The sequence below is a fragment of the Branchiostoma floridae genome, chromosome 4 (assembly GCF_000003815.2).
Source record: "Branchiostoma floridae strain S238N-H82 chromosome 4, Bfl_VNyyK, whole genome shotgun sequence".
NCBI lineage: Eukaryota > Metazoa > Chordata > Leptocardii > Amphioxiformes > Branchiostomatidae > Branchiostoma > Branchiostoma floridae.
The window spans coordinates 28,481,907-28,499,025 of record NC_049982.1 but is presented as its reverse complement, the minus strand read 5'-3'; the positions used below and the strand labels follow the sequence as shown (position 1 = coordinate 28,499,025).

The window sequence follows — 17,119 nt, the reverse complement described above, 5'->3', positions numbered from 1 at the left end:
TCATGTAATTTGTCAGTTCCTATTTTTTGTATAATTACAGAAAAAATCTACTTGTAAAAGTGAATAGACTTGTAAAATGTCAAATGGAGTTAGTGAAGGTTTCTTTTTAAGAATAATACACATACCAGTTGTTAAATGTCAAATGGAGTTAGTTGAAGGTTTCTTTTTAAGAATAATACACACGAAACTCAGAAATAGTGCCTTAAATTGTTACAGCAAAATAACTGTGCCTATGGTAAATTGCACATGAAAACAACAACATACAAAAGAAATAATGAATGAATTTCTGAGGTTTTGAATGTGTTAATGAACTTATAATAAGTTAGATATTAAATCAAGAAACTTTAATTATAAGGTGAAACAGAATTGTGGCAGTTATACAATAGATGAGTATGAGGAAGCTATTATTATTTTCATATAATAACAATTCAATATATTGCCATTAATGCAAATGGTATGGAACTGTGATTTCAGCTACAATGAAATTGTGGATTATAGCAAATGGAAATTAGATCATAGTTAGGATATTATTAAAAGTATCTTTTAAGTATTACTAAGAAGTAAAAGAGTATTACTTTAAATGTCCATAAAATGGAGTATACTATTATGATGATTATTGCTATTTAATAATGGTGGATTGGAATGTTTTGTTAAACCGGCAAGTGTAAATTTGAACTGCAAAGCGAACAACAAGGCTGTCATAAATTGTAAATAAATGAAATGAATGCCACAAAAGAGGGAGACATGGAAAGAAATTTTTAAGGTAATTTGCAGCTGATAGAAGCTTTTTGTTGCACTAGCCATGGTGTGGTTGCACGCAACATAGAATATGCTACGAATTCATTCGATAATATGTGTTAGCGGGGATTTTATATCGAAAGGACTCTTTTTACGTTGTGCGCACTCAAAACAATTCTGTAGTACAAAAACATGTGCCGTATTTGCGATGGCTTATTTCGAAACTGCGTAAACAAAACCATTGCCATTATTTCAAGATCTACAATACTGTCATCACCAATACCAATGAAAGCAGCTCTAAGACTGGTATTTCATATTTTGAACTTCATTGACATTCTGTACTGTATTAGTTATATGACAATTGCATTGAAAATTAAGTCTTTTTGTTACCTTTGACTCTGACAGCTGTGAAGACCATTTTGTATGTATATTGAGTCTTGCCAGTCACAGTAAGGTAGGCGGAAAAAGTAGTGTTGTCATTTTGTCAATATATACTTCTAGCCTCCTTTGCAGGAGTGCCAGCATTTATGTTTTGGAGGGGATTGTTGATTCGTGATTTTTAACATTGGCCATGTTCTCTATTGCTGGGGGAGGGGGTTTTGCAGTGCCTAGTCCTTTATGTTGAGAATTGCGAATCAGCCCCCCCCCCCCCCACCAATTGCATTATCAACATAGTCATGTACCACATTGTACATTGATGACCAAGCTGTAAGGATAACAATCATCATACAATGTATACATAATGTAGTAGGTAATTTTCCAATGAAGTATCATTTATCATACATTCTGCATATCAAGTATGATAATTTTAGGTAACAACTTTTTATTGAAATAGTTTAAAGGGGTTGATACTGTTCAACCTAAATATTTCTACTCATAAACTTTATTAGATGGTCACATTAACAAAAGGCCACACCAGTTCTTGGATTTTTAAAAAATGAGCTTAATTGGGAAAAACATAATGAAAACAAAGCTTCAGGGCCAAGTTTATACATTTGGCAAATACAGTCATGTTCAATTTTTCCTCCCTGTCCTCCTTTATTATCTCATAATGCTATGCTGTCAACTTATAATTTCTGAAACCAAGGAAATGGTGTGGTTTACATATAATTCAGCAGCTAGAGAAAAGAATGTGAAATTATGCAAGAAAATCCATGTAACAAATATATTCAGAAAAGGATGAAACATGTCTATCTCAATAATTGAGATATAGAGTTTATTTTAATGGGCGAACAAATGCAATATATTCAGAGATATCTACTTGTCTGGTTTCATTTGTACGATTTCCTATACACATGCAGTGCTGTTAATAATTACATACAGCAATATATTCACAGACTTTTTTTATCTTTTAAGTTAATGTAAATGCTGTACTATACATTTTGTATGTAGGAGATTTTCAAGTTCTCAGGGGTGTCCATAAGCATTTGTATAAATTTTATGAAATCCTGACAAATGTTATGAAAAAGACACGAATCACTTGTCAAAAATGCAACAATCTTATGAGAAACGCGTGAATCTTGACATGGAATACTGTGCAATTTCAGAACTAATTGTAAGTTCTAGTGATGGCAGACCGTCTTAGTCCTTTTAGCGAAAGCGGACTCTTTTTGCTGCTGCTGGCAACCTATAGAGAGAAAGGGGAAACAGACAATGAAAGTCATTCTTAGAGGACCATTTGCATCATACTTTATCCAACTGAAGCTAGGCATTTTATTGTCAGAGAATCAATATGGCCACTTTTTCTAGTAATTTAGATTGTTTTTTCCCATTGACAAAAGCATTAAAAAATCCTTTCTATTATAGGTTATATATATAAATGAAGACCACCTGTCCACATAAAACGCTGATTCTATCTATATGATTCCTTTCAGTGGTCTTCTTGAGCAGTTTTGACGTTGTTGAGTTGTTGTTTTTTTAAACCATACGAAATGCCTACTTGTAGCTTTAAGTTCAGTTCAGTTAAGTATGAAACCCCTTAAGAAATTCAATTATCATTTTAATTCCATTAGGGATGGTATTTCACCTGAGCAATCCTGGTTTCCTTGTGACCGGTCCCTGTCTCTCTGCCTCCTCACTGTTCTGTCCTTTGAGTATGCTAGCGCTCTGGCTGGGGGTTGATCTACGAGGCTGAGTCCTTGGCGATACCCTGATCTGCTGTGAAGATTATGAGCACTGTTAGCATTATCTTTTGTACAAGAAGAGTGCATGTGATATTATGTTTAGTTTTGAGTTAACAGAATGGAAACAAATTGTTTTTGCTCTATTTTTAGACAAATAAGATCAGTGACTTGGACCAGACAGCTGCACCATGGTTGCTGGTAAAGTAGTAGACACCCTGTGGTGTTTATTACATAATGTAGCAAGTGGCAGGACAGAACTGGAGGGGCTGGTCACCATGTATAAGTTAAGCCCACTTTTATCCGTGGGGTAATCTATATCCGTTGTTTTTAGAAACGGTATAGATCCCTCTTATATTTCAATCATGAAGTTTGTAAAAAAAGGAGCAGAAACTAGTATTCAGAGCTATTCATACCAATAATCTTTTTAGATAAGAATTTTCTTGACTTTAATATTGGAAAATCTAGTTTTTAAAATCAACAATATTAAACTTATGATTTTAAATTTTTGAAACATGTAGTACTGGTAAATCTATTTTTCTTATTTAAAAAAAAAACAACATGTTATGTATGATTTGATTATTTGGAACACCCCCTGATTGCCCTAAATTTGAAAGTGGTAGAATCCAATATGGCCTCCGCCATGAAGACAAGGCTGGCCTTTTCTCCAGACGAATTAAGGTTTCTGGTGGAGCAGGAAAAGATTCCAGGTAAGTTTCTACAAGACAACATTTTTATCACCTGCCTTAAAGTCTATAGACAAGATTATGAAATGATTTGACTGAAAAGTAGTATTGATGAATTGTCAATAAGAATTTGAAAGAATGGGTACCGGTGGGGAGGGGAGCTCAGTCAGTGTCTACAGACAGTATTAATGGCTCAAGATTTACATACAACTTGACACAAAGGTTCATTTACTGTATTTATTGAACACTTCAACTCTTAAAACAATAGGTTACAATATGAGGTGTTGTGGTATTGACTTTCTCTTTCTTATGCTGCTTTTTTAGTGCAACAAAAAAAAATGTCCTGGGAAACACTACTGTTACGGTAGTGTACAATAAATGTTTTTGTTCACAAATTATGTTAAAATTTACACTGTTTTTTACGTTCTTCAAATAACCCGACAAATATTTTTTGTCTCCGTTTTATTCCAGAAAACTTGCATTCTTGCAACTTGGTCTTGAGTGTCCGAGTTGTGAGGGACATAATCAACTACATTGAAAATTCCGAGTTCCCGACCTCAGGAAAGTTGCCAGCTGTCCTAACCTGCATCGACCCGAGATTAAAGAAAGCCACCATCATGCATCTGACATGTGGACAAATCAAGCGACAGATGCTAACGTATTCAAAAAGGGCCCAGAAAGAAGAAGCTGTGTGGGACATGATACTCCCATGTCTTGAAATCAAGGATAGCGAGTATGTCGGAGAGACTTGCGACAAACACGGTATTACCAGGACCGTTTTAGACGGCCGCGCGAGCCTTCCCGCTATCCCCGTGCTTACCAACAGGATCGTACTGGAGCTGCGTGCTTTCAGAATAGCGACAGACAGCACATGGGTAACTATGGCAACGTGGCTGCAAAACCTTGGCGAGAAAAAGGTGTGTCCACCATCGCTCAGAATGTCTGTGGAAGCCTTACAACACAGAAGAGCAGAGTTAGGGAGGAGCAAGTTTCTGATACACGACGGCAATGTCTACAGGGATGTCGAACAGCTCTTGGAAGAACCGTACACTTGCCCAGAGGTGGTGACATCCAACGATGGTCAGGCTAGAGCCAGAGGGAAGGGGCCTCACAAAAAGGTTTTGAAGAGAAGGTTACGTAGGACGAAAGCAAAGGAGAGATCAGTCAGAGCTGAACAAGTTGTAGAGAAAAGACATACTTCAGATGCTGTGCAAGAGGCTCCGAAGGAGAACATTGTAAATGATTGCGAGGATGGAGGACCTCTGTGCAAACTTGTAAGACACAGTAGAGGACAACAGTCAGCAAAATGAAGACATTGATCCTTATGTCAGGCTCTAAATTATATATCAACTTACAAAGTTAGAAGTAGAATTATTGAGTTTAAAATTTCACCTGTCCCCGCAACCTACAGTGTATTAAGATGTTGAAAATACCAGCGTCGCCATGCATGTTACAACATGTAGTTTCACATATTGTAACCTGTATTTATTGGCTCACATAGGCCAGCTTAAAAAAGAAAAGAAAAATCCCTAAATCTTACTGAGTCTAATTTTTAAGACTGTATTTGGAAACAAAGCTGCTTTTCTCAGGCCTTTTTTTTAACAACCTCAGCTACTAGTAGTACCGGTAATAGTATGCAGAGCGTAAAAGGGTCATTCACTCAGACCCTTCTAGTCTGCCTTCAGTGGCACATATTGTAGGTCAGTGCTACAGAAACAGCAATTTCCCTTGCTGTTTCTTTACTAGTAGCTCTCCTGGTATATTCATCCAGGTAGGGTGCCTTTCCGCTTTAAGTTTAACGTAACTCCTCAAACAAGGGAGACCCCCCCCCCCCCAAAAAAAAAGACAAAGTGCAATCTCAACCATAATCCCTTCCCAGGATCTCTTCTTCTTGATCTTGATTGAGTACTGGACAACGCCCCTCAGTTGGGGCAAAGCGTCCAGGGGGATTGAACCGATTGGTCTCTCAGCAACCAGGTAATTGAAACCAGCATCTCAACTGTGAGGTTGTTACCAGTTAAGCTACAGGGACATCCATGAAACCTGATCATAGGTACAGTACAGGGATAGATCACCTCGGTGGCTTTCATTTCTTTGATGCTCCTTGTCAGCTTTCCTAGGTTTGGCTTCTGTCCTGTGGCCATCTGTGGTCTTCGAGTGGGTACATTTCTTGCTGCTGCCGGCCCTGTAGTAAAAAAAGAAGGTACAAGCATACATCTTGAAAAACTCAGTCAGATCTGGAGACCCCCCAGCCCCTTAAGCTTAGTTGTTAAACCTCTGCCCGTAAAAGAAACCCAACACAGCAGAGAAGAGCAGGGGTGACCCATTACTTAAGCTTGGCAAACAACATGAGTAGGGGTGGGTACCGGTACCAAAATTTCAGGTCCAGGTCTGGTTCAGGTCCAAAGGATCAGGTCCAGGTCCAGACATGAACCTGAACCTGATTCAGTATTTGAAAACTTGTGAATGGACGATACTCAAAACAATGGTCCATTTCATTACAAAGAAATCTGTTTTGTGAAATATTTGAATTCCACTGGCATCTTGAAACCCTACAAAGCTAACTGCCTGTGTACGATTGACTGCAAAACTTGGTAGAAATGACTATAGACTCTAATTACTTCGCTCTTCAAGTTCTTGTTATTTTTCTAGAGCTCTACTGGTAAGCTCCAAAACGTGTAAACGTCTGTTCCTGTAATATGTTCATTTTCCAATAGGTCCAACATCCGGTCCACCAATTTTTTTCAGGTCCGGTTTTTCTGGACTCTGGTCCAATAAGAAAACGGTACCCAGCCCTAAACATGAGCATTAGCAAAAGTTGCACTGCACTACTAAATAGCTAAAGAAAAAGCATCATACTCTAAGCTATCCTCAGTCTGACTTCGCTTGTTTTACGATTTAACACATGAACACAGCACAAAAGGTATAACATTTAATGATTATGATGATAATGAGCCAGAATATTTGACATGTTTTAAAGAGAAAATATTCTCTTACTCTTTCTGACGGATTCAGACTTCCCCATGCCAGTGTCCATAGCCCAGTCATGGTCTGGATGTCCATCATTGTCCCAGGATGAGGACAAATCTTGTGTGTTATTGTCTCCAGTGCTGTCTATTATAACAGCTTCTGCTAGCATTGCCTATAGCAAGACAAATAAGATGTAACAAAGTAAAATTAAACGTGTTCTTAACTTCACTAGTCTTAAACCAAACAAGCTTTATATTCTTGCTTAATAAAGTGTACACCTGTATGGGGACCAGCTCCTCCAGCTGACCAGTCCTGCCACTTGCTACATTATGAAATAACGGTAACCATGGTGACTGCCATCTGGTCCAGGTCATTGACCTTCATTTGTGTTATTGGTAAAAAGAAGAAGAGTAAGAAATGGAGCAAAACATCCTTTTGTGAAGTAATAAACAAAGTATTTTTCCTTTCAACTGTTGAAAAGTTGTGAATTAAACATTGGAGTGAAAAACAAACTGTAGAAACTGCAACCTTCTCCTGCTCTCTTTTCTCCTGTTCTTTCTTGATCTTCAGTTGCTGCAGTTTCCTCAGCTCCTGTCGGAGGGCGCTGCACACTGCCTCCATGCTGTCATCCTTACACACCTGAAGTTCATCCTTGAGTCTGCAAAAGATTTAGACTCTATAAACACTGGCACAAAATTACTTCCCTACCTATACATGTCAATATGAAAAGCCTCTATATGTGATCCTGTCAGAGATAAACAAGTTTTCATCTCAAGAACTTTTTATATCAGGTAGGAACAATGAAATTTATGATCCCCCTATAAAACACTCGCATTTGGGATGCAATTATTTTGTCCAGACGCGTTTTGAGTGCACACTCAGAGTAAGACAGGAACGATACCTTAAGAACTCTGGGTCCATGTCTGGTGCTTGGGACAATTCTTCCTTGTTCAGTTCAAGATCTGCTGTTCTCTTATGGTGTTCCTTCAACACTTGAGCCAAGCCTGAAATAGAAATTAACAACACATTCTTGTAGAAATTATTCAGGCATAGGAATAACTATCAATCATATCAACAATGTACAGTAAATGTTAAAACTTGTTTGAATGAATATTTAGGCAGCGCCCTTTGAATTAAATGATGTGATCAACATCAACTCTGATCATTGGTCCAAATGTTTTGATTGACAGTTGGCCTGTAAACTTACGACTGTGCTTTTGCCTGAGTGACGCAACCTCTTCCTCTGCTCTTTTCTTCTCCCTCTCTGCTTCTTCAAGCTCTCTCTTGTGCTCAGTGTAGGAAGACAGCTCTGCATAAAAGGTCAAATAGATCTCCCTTAGCAAACCATCTGAGTACTGAAATGTGACTGCCAGTAACCTAACAGTCAACTGGCAGTCACATTTCAGCAACATTTTTTCAGTAAATTTAGCTTTACCTAGCCTGGGTACCATCTGTATTCTACCGGGGCTCCTTACACTTGAACTACACTGTCACTCCTGAAATATTACTGACAAGTATTTCTGATAAGTCCTATGATTACTGATCTCTTACTTTCAGTTACTGTCTTGACAGTACTGAAATCCTACTGGCAATTACTGACATGCTACCTCAACCCTAAAGTGACTAATTTGAATATTCTCAAATCTTTCTATTCATACTCCTCGAGTATAATAGCATACCATTTTCTAGTTGTTGCTCATCTATTTTCAACTTCTGTTGTTCTTTCTTGGCCGACTCTTGCCTTTTTACATGTCCATCGCCACCCAAGTCGTAGGCCAATCCAAATTCCTTCAACTCAGACAAGAACTTTTCTCTCTCCTTGACCACTTCTTTCCTGACTTCTTCCTAGAAGCAAAATACAATGTTTTATTATAACTGTTATGTTAGCAAGTTTTGGGCACAGATATAGTAACAAGCACTCAGTTGTCTGGAGTTATGTATGAATCATCACATGTACATGTACAATGCAATAAAATTTTATTGCAAAAGTATGCAACGAAATTTTATTGCAAGTTGTTTCTTTCATTTTCATGACAATGACAACTTTTCAATAGTCTAAGTTGACGCATTTTAGGCACTGTAGCAATATTTTCAGGTGATACACATAACAGAATCATAGAATATTTTGACACCCCCTCTTGAAAGTAGTGTGGTACAATCAATAAAGATATCTGTTTACCTTAACTTAGGCTGTTCAACACAAGCTCTTAAAACAATACATTGTCAACTTGTTCCAAGTTTGGGCTAACTTCAAACCAATCATTTTAAGTTTGTCAAAAGATGATAATAGATACCAGTTGTTTTTCATGTCCCTCTTTCTCCTTCAGAAGTTTCTGTTTCTGTTCGATCAGGATGGCTTCTCGGGTTTCCAGCCACTTGAGCTGCAACTCTTCCTCTGCAAGTTGCTGTAACTGTGGGTTGTACGAGAGGGGTCTTAAAATGTAAATTGGTTTATGAGGGTCTGCATGGGGGGACCCGATAACAATTTACACTAAATTCAGAAGAACCCCCTACGTATTACGCTAAAGCAAGGAAGGCAATTACGCTAAATTTTATCGCCTCGCTACGAATTACGTAGATAAGATGGTTTCCCAAACGAGTTACAGGAAATAAAAATAGGCTGCCTACGCCTTACTGAAAAGAGCATGCACCCTCGTTTATGGAGAGAATTGATTTGTATGCAACTAGGCCATAGAGACAGCAGACTTCACACATTCAGAACACACAGAAACTAAGCTGCAGAATCACTAACACTTTATTAACTTGTTAGAATAGATTATAAATCCCATTGCTATTGGAAAATCTTTTGAATAGTGCAAAAAATATTGACCCACAGGAATAGCCTGTCAATAGTGAAAAAACAGTTATTGACAGGATCATCCTTTCAATAGCCTTGGCCGAATAAACATATAAAAAAATTAAATGTCTGACAGATTGTATGTGCACATACAGCTAATTTTAATATGAAATGATTATGAATGATTTTTATAAATTTTATCACACTGACCTTGACCACAAGCTTCCCTTGCAAAGAGTTCTGCTCGTCTCTGGTCTCAAGGATTTTCTGTTGGCACTTTGCTATCTCGGTTTTGACTGAAACAACATACAAACGTTTGGTGACTGGCAGACTACTGACAAAATCTCAACGTTGACAAGAAAAATTATTATAATATGCCGAAGTTTCGTCACAAACCACAAAATTTTACCTTCGTTCAAAAGGTTTCTACGCTCTTGTGCACGCTGTTCCGAATGTAATATCTGCTCAAATAAAACATTTAGACTCATGTTGTGCTAGTTAGAATAAAATGTTCATCAGAAAAGGGTGAAAAACAGCGAAAAAGCTAAAAAGTTGCCAGCTTTCGTCTGCAGTGTGCCAAGAAAGACAGATTTAAAGATGGCGGGAAATCCTGTCGTCTGCCTCATATCACGTGATATGGCAACTCAACCAATCACAGCGCAATGACTCATACTCTTCCAGGAATAGGTGACGTTATTACTAACCAATCAGAACGCGATATTTTGACCTCGTTATGTCTATTTACCCGTGGCGGGAAAAAACGAAGAATTTCGACCAATCGTAGCTCAGGGATTTGACCTCTGTACAGGTAAGCCCTCCAAAAACAGAAGGTGAGTCATACAGCTGGTATAAAAGTACCGGCTTGCTAAGACCGTACAGGTAAACATTAAGGGGCGTCTACAATGGCAACTGCAAGGGAAAGAAGCTCTTCTTCGGAATCGCTCGAGGAGCCAAGCCCTCTCCCCGGCGAGGAACCGCAGGGGAAGGGAGAACCAGGGGAGACCGTCGATTCGTTTCTACTTCGGCAACAAAGGTGAGGTTTTTGCGGAACTTTGTTGGAGCAAGGAGGCTGAAATTTTAACCTCCTTGGTTGAAGACGTAACGTCAAGACCTTAGCAACAACTGTTCAGATCACTTAACGACAAATTTGATCATCAGCAGAGTTTGAAACTTAATTATTTAACGTCTGGAGCTTATATTTGGGGAGGGAGGGTGCAATCATGTGCAGAAAAATATTGTTTTAACATTTAAAAATGCAAATTATAGATGCAACAAGTTGTTAAACTAATAAATTGCTCAAGAAGGTCAACGCATTTAAGTTGTTGCAAGTCTGTGTTTTGATTTTGAGCAACAATGGTATGTATAGATTAACTATAATAGATTATTGTATCACATAACCACCATAGTATTCTTCTGTGAAATGATTTTGCACATTTTCCATTCTATGTGTAACATTATCTGTAATGCAATCTAACAAGTTTCCCGATTGGTTTTCAGGGAGAGGATGTTCGAACTTCGTCGCATTTCTCACGGCGATCGCCCTGTGTCCGGTCAAGGTTTTCGGGAGAAGCTGGACGCCTTCTTTCGTAATCATGTAGGTGCGGACTCAGCGGAACTGAGCGAGGAAGATCAGAATAGACCAAGTCAAGGAAGGACTGAGGAGCGACGCCCAGAAGCAGTTAGACTGGAGGTGGGTACTGTAAATGTAGAAATGTTCGCGGTGGATTAATGTTCGAGGTTTTTGCGGTGACCCCTTTACCGCGAAATTAAAACCTCTGCGAGCATTTTTTTATTGTGGTATTAGACTGCAGTCTATGGTGTAACCGCGAACTTAAATCTCCGCGAAAAAAGGGCCATGTTAATTTGATTATATGGATGACATCCTCTGAGAACCCCAAAACTGATACGTGCATGCAATTAAAACAGCAAAGAAAAATTGCCCCCCCCCCAAAAAAAAGTGTTGCCTTCATCGTGAAATCTAAGTGGTCAGGAGAGTGTAACATACATGGTATACAATAGATTTTTAATTTTTGTTCTTTCATTATCTTCTTTGACTTCGGAATTTACTTTACTTCTATGACATAAGTATCCTTTTATAAATCAATTTACAGCATATATGTACTCAGATATGAGCTGCTTTGTGCGATATATATTATATTTTTTGAGAAACAGAATCTGATGAAAATTGATTTGTGTACAGGTGTCATCCGCATGATCAAATCCACATGGCCTAACCCGAATCATTGAAAAATTATGAATTTGAAGATAGATCTGATCAAACTATGGTAGGATATCATCAGTATTTATTGATAATCAACATTATCTGGCATCATTTGTGAAAAAATTATTCACCCATGCAAACAGACAGTTTGTAACAGATATGGCTAAAGCCTGAAAAATGGAACAATTTTGCCTCCAAACATCTGCTTGGAAATTATGTTGGACTGTCTTTATTATCACAGTGTAATGTTTACCTTTTATGGACAAAGTCTAGGACCAGTGTTGATCAGATCTATCTTTAGCCATTGCATCATTCTGTTGTCATCTTGGCTATTGTTATGCTAATTATGTGTTTTCATTCATGTCACTTGATAGAAGATATCTTTAAGTCAATGAACTGCTAAATGTACTGAACATAAGTTTAAGTCAAAATACAAATTCTGAGGAGATTCTGCTAGCTGTGTTTGTCAAGCATAGTGAACGTTTTAAGGACTGCAACCCTTTATGGTAATGTGCATGTTGGAATCAAACTCATTGCTTCTAGTCCCAGAGTCAGCCCGGCCACTAAACATTGGACTACACACACTAATGAAGTCAATAACGAAATTATCGATGCTTCCTTCCTATTTGATAGGTGCGAGGACTGTTCGACCAACGCCGTGTGAGTAACGTGCTACAGAGTGACCTGTTCAGGCGGGAGTTGGAGAGCGTTGTCCGAGGCGGTCTGTCTAGGTTCCACCGCTCTGTCCCTCCCCCTCCACTGCCTCCACCTCCACCTCAAGGTAATTACATGTACCTCAGTCTGTAGTATGTTGTATTGATAGGGATGTCCCTGTAGCTCAACTGGTAGCAGTCTCACACTTTAAGTAGAGCTCCTGATTCCAATGAACTGCCATTAAAATGCCAGTTGCAAAATTGCAGACACATTGCACTACAGACACGCCGACTGATTGCAGTATCTGGTAATAACACTGTACAGAATTAGCTTCTATTTTGTTGACCTTCTGGCATTTAAGTAGTATCATATATACTTAGTATTGGAGTTTTCTTTCACACAAATAGTAGAGTCTCACTTGCTGACACATACGTTTTGATGCCTATCACTATCAGACATCTTCCTTCTGACTGGAGTTCTGCTTCCTACTGCTATATGTAGTCCATGTAGGTGGCACAATCCTAAGCGTGGCTTTTGGAAGTGGTATCGTACTTAATATGCTGTCTTGTCTCCCACAGACTTCAATGATGCAAGCTCCACTGCCACCGACATTGACGAGACAGGAAGTGTGTCCAGCTTCACCTCCGGGAGCACCTCTGATGTCTCCCTGCACTCCTGGCTGTGGCAGGTCCCTCCCCCTCCTCCCCCTGTCTCCTCTCAACAATGGATGGTCCCTCCTCAGATGGGCCCTCCCCAGATGGGGAATGGTGCTTTCCCACCACAACCGCCCTCTTACCAGGCTGCACAGCATGCACAGCAGCCATGGCAACAGCAACAGCAAGCATCAGGACAGCAGGGTCCATGGCAACAACAACAGCAACAAGGCCCATGGCAACAGGGTCCTTGGCAACAGCAGCAGGGCCCATGGCAACAGGGACAGCAAAGCCCATGGCAACAGCAGCAGGGTCCATGGCAACAGGGACAACAGGGCCCATGGCAACAGCAGCAGGGCCCATGGCAACAGGGACAACAGGGCCCATGGCAACAGCAGCAGGGCCCATGGCAACAGCAACAAGGCCTATGGCAACAGCAACAACAACAGGGCCCATGGCAACAGCAACAACAAGCACAGCAAGGTCATAGGCAGCAACCTTGGCTGCAAAGAAGGCAGCCAACACCATGGCAACGGCAACAACAGCAGCAGTAAGTCTTAGAATTCAGTGATACTCCTTAAAACTATGCTCCCATCGACGTATAGGCATTCTTACCATCTGGGACGCTTCCATCTTCACAGACTCTCTCTGAGGTAGTGACCCTCCTTGTTTCTTTCACCAACAGAAAAAATATCAAAGCAAAATACAATTGAAGGAATCTGTAATCCCAAAAATCACTATTTTTCCAGCTCCACCAAATGTCTGTTCTCTTCCTTCCTAGGGCCAACAGGAGGACCCTGTACGACATCGAGCAAGCCCAGCGGGAGAACATTGTCAGTGACATCAGCGAGCTGCTGCAGCGACATGTGGTCAGCTCTTCGCTGGACGGAGGGTTCCGAGGTGTTCTGGAGCTCATGGTGGCGGTAAGTAACATCCCTCCCTCCCTCCCTCACTCCCTCCCTCCCTCACTATCTGGTTAAACATCTATCATTCCGTCAGGCAAGGTTTTTTTTTATTTATTTATTTATTAGGATTCTCCATATACGTTGACAAAGGAGGGTAAGGTGGGACAGGTGTCAAGGGAGACCTTTTCAAAGCCACTATACACACATGTTCGCACATGTTTATACACGGCGTGGTTATACCGCCCCTTACGGGGTGACATACCCTTTTGCTGGCTAATTACAAGGCGGGGATGCGCCAGTTTTTTTTATTTGAAGTGAATCACCAACTTTAGATGTGTTTGTATATACAAATGCAGATATAGAGGCTTGATGGTAGCTCGGCAGCAGTCTCTGTCTTATGGGTTAGCACTGTGTACGTATGTTAGAGGAGATAAAAGATAGCAGTCTAATCTCCAAGCAGATCCTACAGTAGCATAAGATAGTATCAAAAGCTGCCAGAGGAGTAAAGCTGGCCAAGGGGTGTGTTTGTACACCTCTTGGCTGACTACACTCCCTGGCCAGTTTAGTACTATCTTATGCCATCGTAATATCTGCTTGGAGATCCGGAGCAGTTCACACTAAAAGTCTAGGTGCCACAAATGAACCCTTGTTCGCATTCGTCTCTTCCTACAGCGGAGGGTTAACGAGACCGGTACGGACGGCGAGAGGGTGCAGGAGTCGATACAGAACATCCCGCGGTCCCGCCCCCACCGCAGGAACGACTTCAGCCACCTGGGGATCAACACCCAGCCTCAGGGAGCAGAGGCTGATGGGACAGGGACAGCAGGGATCCAGGTAAATGTTCTTACCTGATTCAGTGATGGGTCAGACTTCAGATAGTCCTGAAACAACTTTGGGAATATCTTGAATTGGAATTGCTCAATCAGTGTACTGGGTAATTCTTACTGCTCTTCAATATAACACATGTTAAAGGCAGGCAGTGACATGGCAGTAGTTTCTTATATCTCACAGAATGACTTTTCAAACCGAAGGTCCATTACTGCCATTTGATTTGGTGGGTGAGGTTGCAAACCTTGCAGTTTGGTTTTCTGAACCTTGTATCTTGTGACCGTACTAAAACTACATGAATGTGTTTTAGCTAAAGCCTGTTTACAGGTTATGCAAAACAAACTAAAACCTAGTATTCTGATAGTGTTTTGTTATATGTCCTACTTGCAGTTTTGTATGACATGTAGGTGTTGGACCAAGGAGGAATTTCAACTTATGATTTTTGATACTTCCAGGGACCAGAAATGCAGTCTCTCCGAGCTGAGATAGACGAGCTTAAGAACATGGTACGTGTCAGCTTCGACCTTCAACTTGACCTCCAGAGGGCCATCAGGCAGGAAGTGGCAGCAGCAATGGCCGCCCATACAGGTAAGATTCATCAGACACTTATACTGTAGTGCTACACTATTGTCTTGACTGCAAACTCAAAATAAATCCCCACACCTACTGCAAAATCAAATCTCCTGACAATGAATAAATATACAGTTTAATATTCATGCAAATCCCAAAGTTAGTGTCTGAATCTCTACTTAAAACAAAGCAAAATCAGCTTCCACTTCTTACTCTCCAGATGAATTTATGGAATCATATTGAGTTTTATTGAATACATACTAATATTAGGGAATACTAACTACAAAGTAAATTTTACGGAATTCAAACTACAATTTAGTTGTAATGGTAAAGATCGTATGTATTCCATAAAACTCAAAAACATGAATTCCTAACAATTTGTAATTTTTTGTTTCTTATAGTAGTGGATCGTATAACTCAAATGAATTCTTTTAAGATTTGTAATGAATACTTTAAGGCATCCCTGATCCCTAACTAAGATTTTCTATATCCCTGCTCTAGGCTCTAACACCCAGGACATCCCGGTGACTCGAGCGGTTCGTGAGGGACACTGTCTGATCTGCCTGGACCAGACCGTAGATTCTGTACTGTACCAGTGCGGACACATGTGCGTCTGCAACGGCTGCGGACTCAACCTGAAGAGCCAGGGACACAACTGTCCCGTGTGCCGCGCACCAATCAGGGACGTCATCAGGGCCTACAGGTGCAACCAGGATTGAGCACCTGTGCATCAATCAGTCAAAGCTTTTTTGGGGGGGGGGGGTGTTGTGTGGTTTGTCTGAACACAACAAACGGCCACAAAGAGCTCAGTGGCGATTTTGAAATTGTGATGCTAGCTTTAAGAATATGTATAGATATATATTTGCTTAGCATAGTCTCTAGCTTAAAATTTGTAATTTTGGTGTTAGGTGATCGTAATGAAATCTCCATTATATAGTAGTCACATCTAAAAAAATGCTACATTACTGAAAATTCAAAATGGAAGAACCAATGAACAATATTGCATTACACAATAGAATGTTGTGAATGTTTTAAATTTTAGCAAGTTAACACATTTTTATTATGAAAAGCTGTTTTAGTTATATCCAGTTTGGTTTTATACCCAGAATCTTATGGTATATTTTTAACCCATTGACCCACTTGTGGGTTGCCATATTTGGTACAAATCCCCATGGGAAATTATTGTGATACATGATTCAATTATTATTGATCTAAGGTCAATGAAAAATTATTGGTTTGTAAATTAGATAGGGTGTATGCATGTACTAGTATGTGCATTACTATTTGGGTGATATATTGAGGACTATATACCGTCTTGGAGATGTATTCTGCATAATTTTTTTCTTTACATGTTTGAACATGCACTGATAACTTGCTGTGTTCTATTCCTCTTTTAAAAGAAAATTTGATAATAATATTTTTTCTATTAAATTCTTACCCATTTATGAATACCACAATCATTTTGCATGTGATAGCAATATTTTTGCTGAGAAATATCAGCTGAGAATATTTTTACAAAAGTAAATCTATAATATCATGTTTGGTGTCACATAAAAAAAGCCTACATAGACAGATACTGTATATATTGAAATTTTAGCAATGGTCTAATGTGTATGGTTTTTTTGTGTGATAACCTCTACACAAATGAAGTTAAAACTGCAAAAAATTCTTCCGTTTTCTGCCCTCCTACACTTTTGTTTCAACAGCAAACAAAAATTAAATCCCTGCCAACTTAAAAAGTAGATTTTACAGTAGATTTGATTCTCATCCTTAGCGCCTTGGAGAGCCAATGAGAATTGTCAATACTAATGTAGTTAGTAGGAGAGATGTCTGTACCTGCAGGCAGGTCTATTACATTTCCACTGTATTTCATCTGTACATGTATCAAATAAACACTGTATTCTGATGGTGAACTTTCAAGCTTTTTTCCTCCATGAAAAATTGCGTTATTGTTTTTGGCATGTCTGTGTGTGTATG

The 17,119-nt window shown here is 39.5% G+C and overlaps 3 protein-coding genes across 4 annotated transcripts; 2 read left to right on the top strand and 1 right to left on the bottom strand.

Annotated features, from left to right (window-relative positions):
• Positions 1-1,802: 1,802 nt before the first annotated feature.
• LOC118414972 (coiled-coil domain-containing protein 172-like) lies at positions 1,803-9,962 on the bottom strand. Of its 2 annotated transcripts, none has more exons than XM_035819332.1 (11): positions 9,721-9,962; positions 9,522-9,607; positions 8,809-8,925; positions 8,194-8,359; positions 7,722-7,823; positions 7,416-7,518; positions 7,043-7,172; positions 6,542-6,686; positions 5,620-5,729; positions 2,765-2,895; positions 1,803-2,365 (listed from the first exon to the last, which is right to left on the bottom strand). In XM_035819332.1, exons 1-11 carry the CDS (start codon positions 9,797-9,799, stop codon positions 2,329-2,331), a joined length of 1,206 nt encoding a protein of 401 aa, XP_035675225.1. In that variant the 5' UTR covers positions 9,800-9,962; the 3' UTR covers positions 1,803-2,328. The 2 variants fall into 2 exon arrangements, with proteins under 2 accessions (XP_035675225.1, XP_035675226.1); XM_035819333.1 differs by having other exon boundaries at positions 2,765-2,892.
• On the top strand, positions 3,493-5,378 carry LOC118414973. The gene is made up of 2 exons (XM_035819334.1): positions 3,493-3,568; positions 4,016-5,378. Exons 1-2 carry the CDS (start codon positions 3,502-3,504, stop codon positions 4,852-4,854), a joined length of 906 nt encoding a protein of 301 aa, XP_035675227.1. The 5' UTR covers positions 3,493-3,501; the 3' UTR covers positions 4,855-5,378.
• Positions 9,963-10,094: 132 nt separating the features above from the next.
• On the top strand, positions 10,095-15,905 carry LOC118414971. Its single transcript, XM_035819331.1, has 8 exons — positions 10,095-10,344; positions 10,809-11,001; positions 12,166-12,313; positions 12,765-13,389; positions 13,621-13,762; positions 14,417-14,578; positions 15,028-15,160; positions 15,644-15,905. Exons 1-8 carry the CDS (start codon positions 10,214-10,216, stop codon positions 15,859-15,861), a joined length of 1,752 nt encoding a protein of 583 aa, XP_035675224.1. The 5' UTR covers positions 10,095-10,213; the 3' UTR covers positions 15,862-15,905.
• The last annotated feature ends 1,214 nt before the right edge of the window (positions 15,906-17,119 follow it).

What these genes read in the sequence shown, in the direction of transcription:
- LOC118414973 (XM_035819334.1), top strand. Translation starts at nt 3,502, where the DNA reads ATGAAGACAAGGCTGGCCTTTTCTCCAGACGAATTAAGGTTTCTGGTG. An exon ending in GGAGCAGGAAAAGATTCCAG is followed by an intron (nt 3,569 to 4,015) that starts GTAAGTTTCTAC and finishes GTTTTATTCCAG; the next exon opens with AAAACTTGCATTCTTGCAAC.
- LOC118414972 (XM_035819332.1), bottom strand. Translation starts at nt 9,799, where the DNA reads ATGAGTCTAAATGTTTTATTTGAGCAGATATTACATTCGGAACAGCGT. An exon ending in AGAAAAGAGAGCAGGAGAAG is followed by an intron (nt 6,687 to 7,042) that starts GTTGCAGTTTCT and finishes GTCTTGCTATAG; the next exon opens with GCAATGCTAGCAGAAGCTGT. An exon ending in AGGAAACCAGGATTGCTCAG is followed by an intron (nt 2,366 to 2,764) that starts GTGAAATACCAT and finishes TTCTCTCTATAG; the next exon opens with GTTGCCAGCAGCAGCAAAAA.
- LOC118414971 (XM_035819331.1), top strand. Translation starts at nt 10,214, where the DNA reads ATGGCAACTGCAAGGGAAAGAAGCTCTTCTTCGGAATCGCTCGAGGAG. An exon ending in TTCTGGAGCTCATGGTGGCG is followed by an intron (nt 13,763 to 14,416) that starts GTAAGTAACATC and finishes CTCTTCCTACAG; the next exon opens with CGGAGGGTTAACGAGACCGG. An exon ending in CAGGGACAGCAGGGATCCAG is followed by an intron (nt 14,579 to 15,027) that starts GTAAATGTTCTT and finishes TGATACTTCCAG; the next exon opens with GGACCAGAAATGCAGTCTCT.